Source organism: Cyprinodon variegatus, unplaced genomic scaffold, assembly GCF_000732505.1.
Source record: "Cyprinodon variegatus isolate N-32 unplaced genomic scaffold, C_variegatus-1.0 Scaffold1090, whole genome shotgun sequence".
Classification (NCBI taxonomy): Eukaryota; Metazoa; Chordata; class Actinopteri; order Cyprinodontiformes; family Cyprinodontidae; genus Cyprinodon; species Cyprinodon variegatus.
Genome location: NW_015151543.1, coordinates 169,750 through 170,859, shown reverse-complemented (window position 1 = coordinate 170,859; position 1,110 = coordinate 169,750). Strand labels below are relative to the sequence as shown.

General features: G+C 44.4%; 1 protein-coding gene across 1 annotated transcript in view; it reads right to left on the bottom strand.

Annotated features, from left to right (window-relative positions):
* The window catches only part of ubr2 (ubiquitin protein ligase E3 component n-recognin 2), a 27,146-nt gene that overhangs the window by 18,982 nt on the left and 7,054 nt on the right, over positions 1 to 1,110 (bottom strand). Inside the window, exon 5 of the mRNA XM_015400277.1 lies at positions 127 to 265. Coding sequence (XP_015255763.1) covers positions 127 to 265 — 139 coding nt within the window. The remainder of the gene's footprint in view (positions 1 to 126; positions 266 to 1,110) is intronic.

Here is a 1,110-nt window from a genome sequence, read left to right as displayed (position 1 = left end):
GGTGTAGAACAGGAGAGTTAGAGGTGTAGAACAGGAGAGTTAGAGGTGTAGAACAGGAGAGTTAGAGGTGTAGAACAGGTGACTTAGAGATGTAGAACAGGTGAATTACAGGTGCGGTGTACTAACATCTCTGTCCACGGTGGTGGCGAAGCTAACCGCCTCCTTCTGGCTGCAGCTGACTGCTTTCTGCAGTGTGTAGATCACCTGCTCATACGTGTGGACCTCATCGTTGAACAGCATGCAGTAGTAGGTGTCTCCATGCTCCCTGTGGGAGAAAACACCCAAGAACTGATTAGGCACACTGACTCAGAGGATGCTTAGCTAGAACACCTTCATTTAGAAAACAACAAAGTGCTGAGCATAGAATACAGACAATAAGGTATCTAGACAAATACAGAGAGCTATCAGACGCTGGATAAGCTACCATTAAGAAAGAGAATAAAGGCGGAGCACCAGGAGAACAGTCAGAACCTCATTCTTCTAGCAATTGACCCTCAGAGGAGTATTAGGGCCAGGCCAGAGACCCTTTATTAGCAGAAAATGTTGGAACAATAGAATGAAGCCAAAAGAAATCTACAATGAAGTCGTAAATAATATGAATAAAACCTTAATACTGATGAATATAAGATATGAGATTAAAGTCCCTCTAATAGCGTCAATGAGTCTAAAATCAGACCCGCCATATCCAACATGGCCAGCGTCTAGTCAGAGGCTACAGAGAAGGCAGACATCAAGAACCTGATCTGTTGTAGGGATGGGAGGAGTCACAGCAGGTCAACAATACCACCAATCCCCCCCGTTTCAGAAAACCAAATCGGAGATCAAGTTTGGATTTTCTGGACATCAACTAAGCCATGATTCAGTTTCACCAAAGTAGAACCATTTACCGCTTAAACTACAGGGTGCCAGGGAAGCTGTTCAGGTGTTTATCCATGGGCGTAGGTTTGCATAGGGACCATAGGGACATGTCCATACCAACATACTGGACCGACCGAATTGTCCCTACCAACATTTTGGACCGACCTACTTGTCCCTACCAACATTTTGGACCGACCTACTTGTCCCTACCAACATTTACATGTGAAGAACAAGTTTATCATTTACAATACA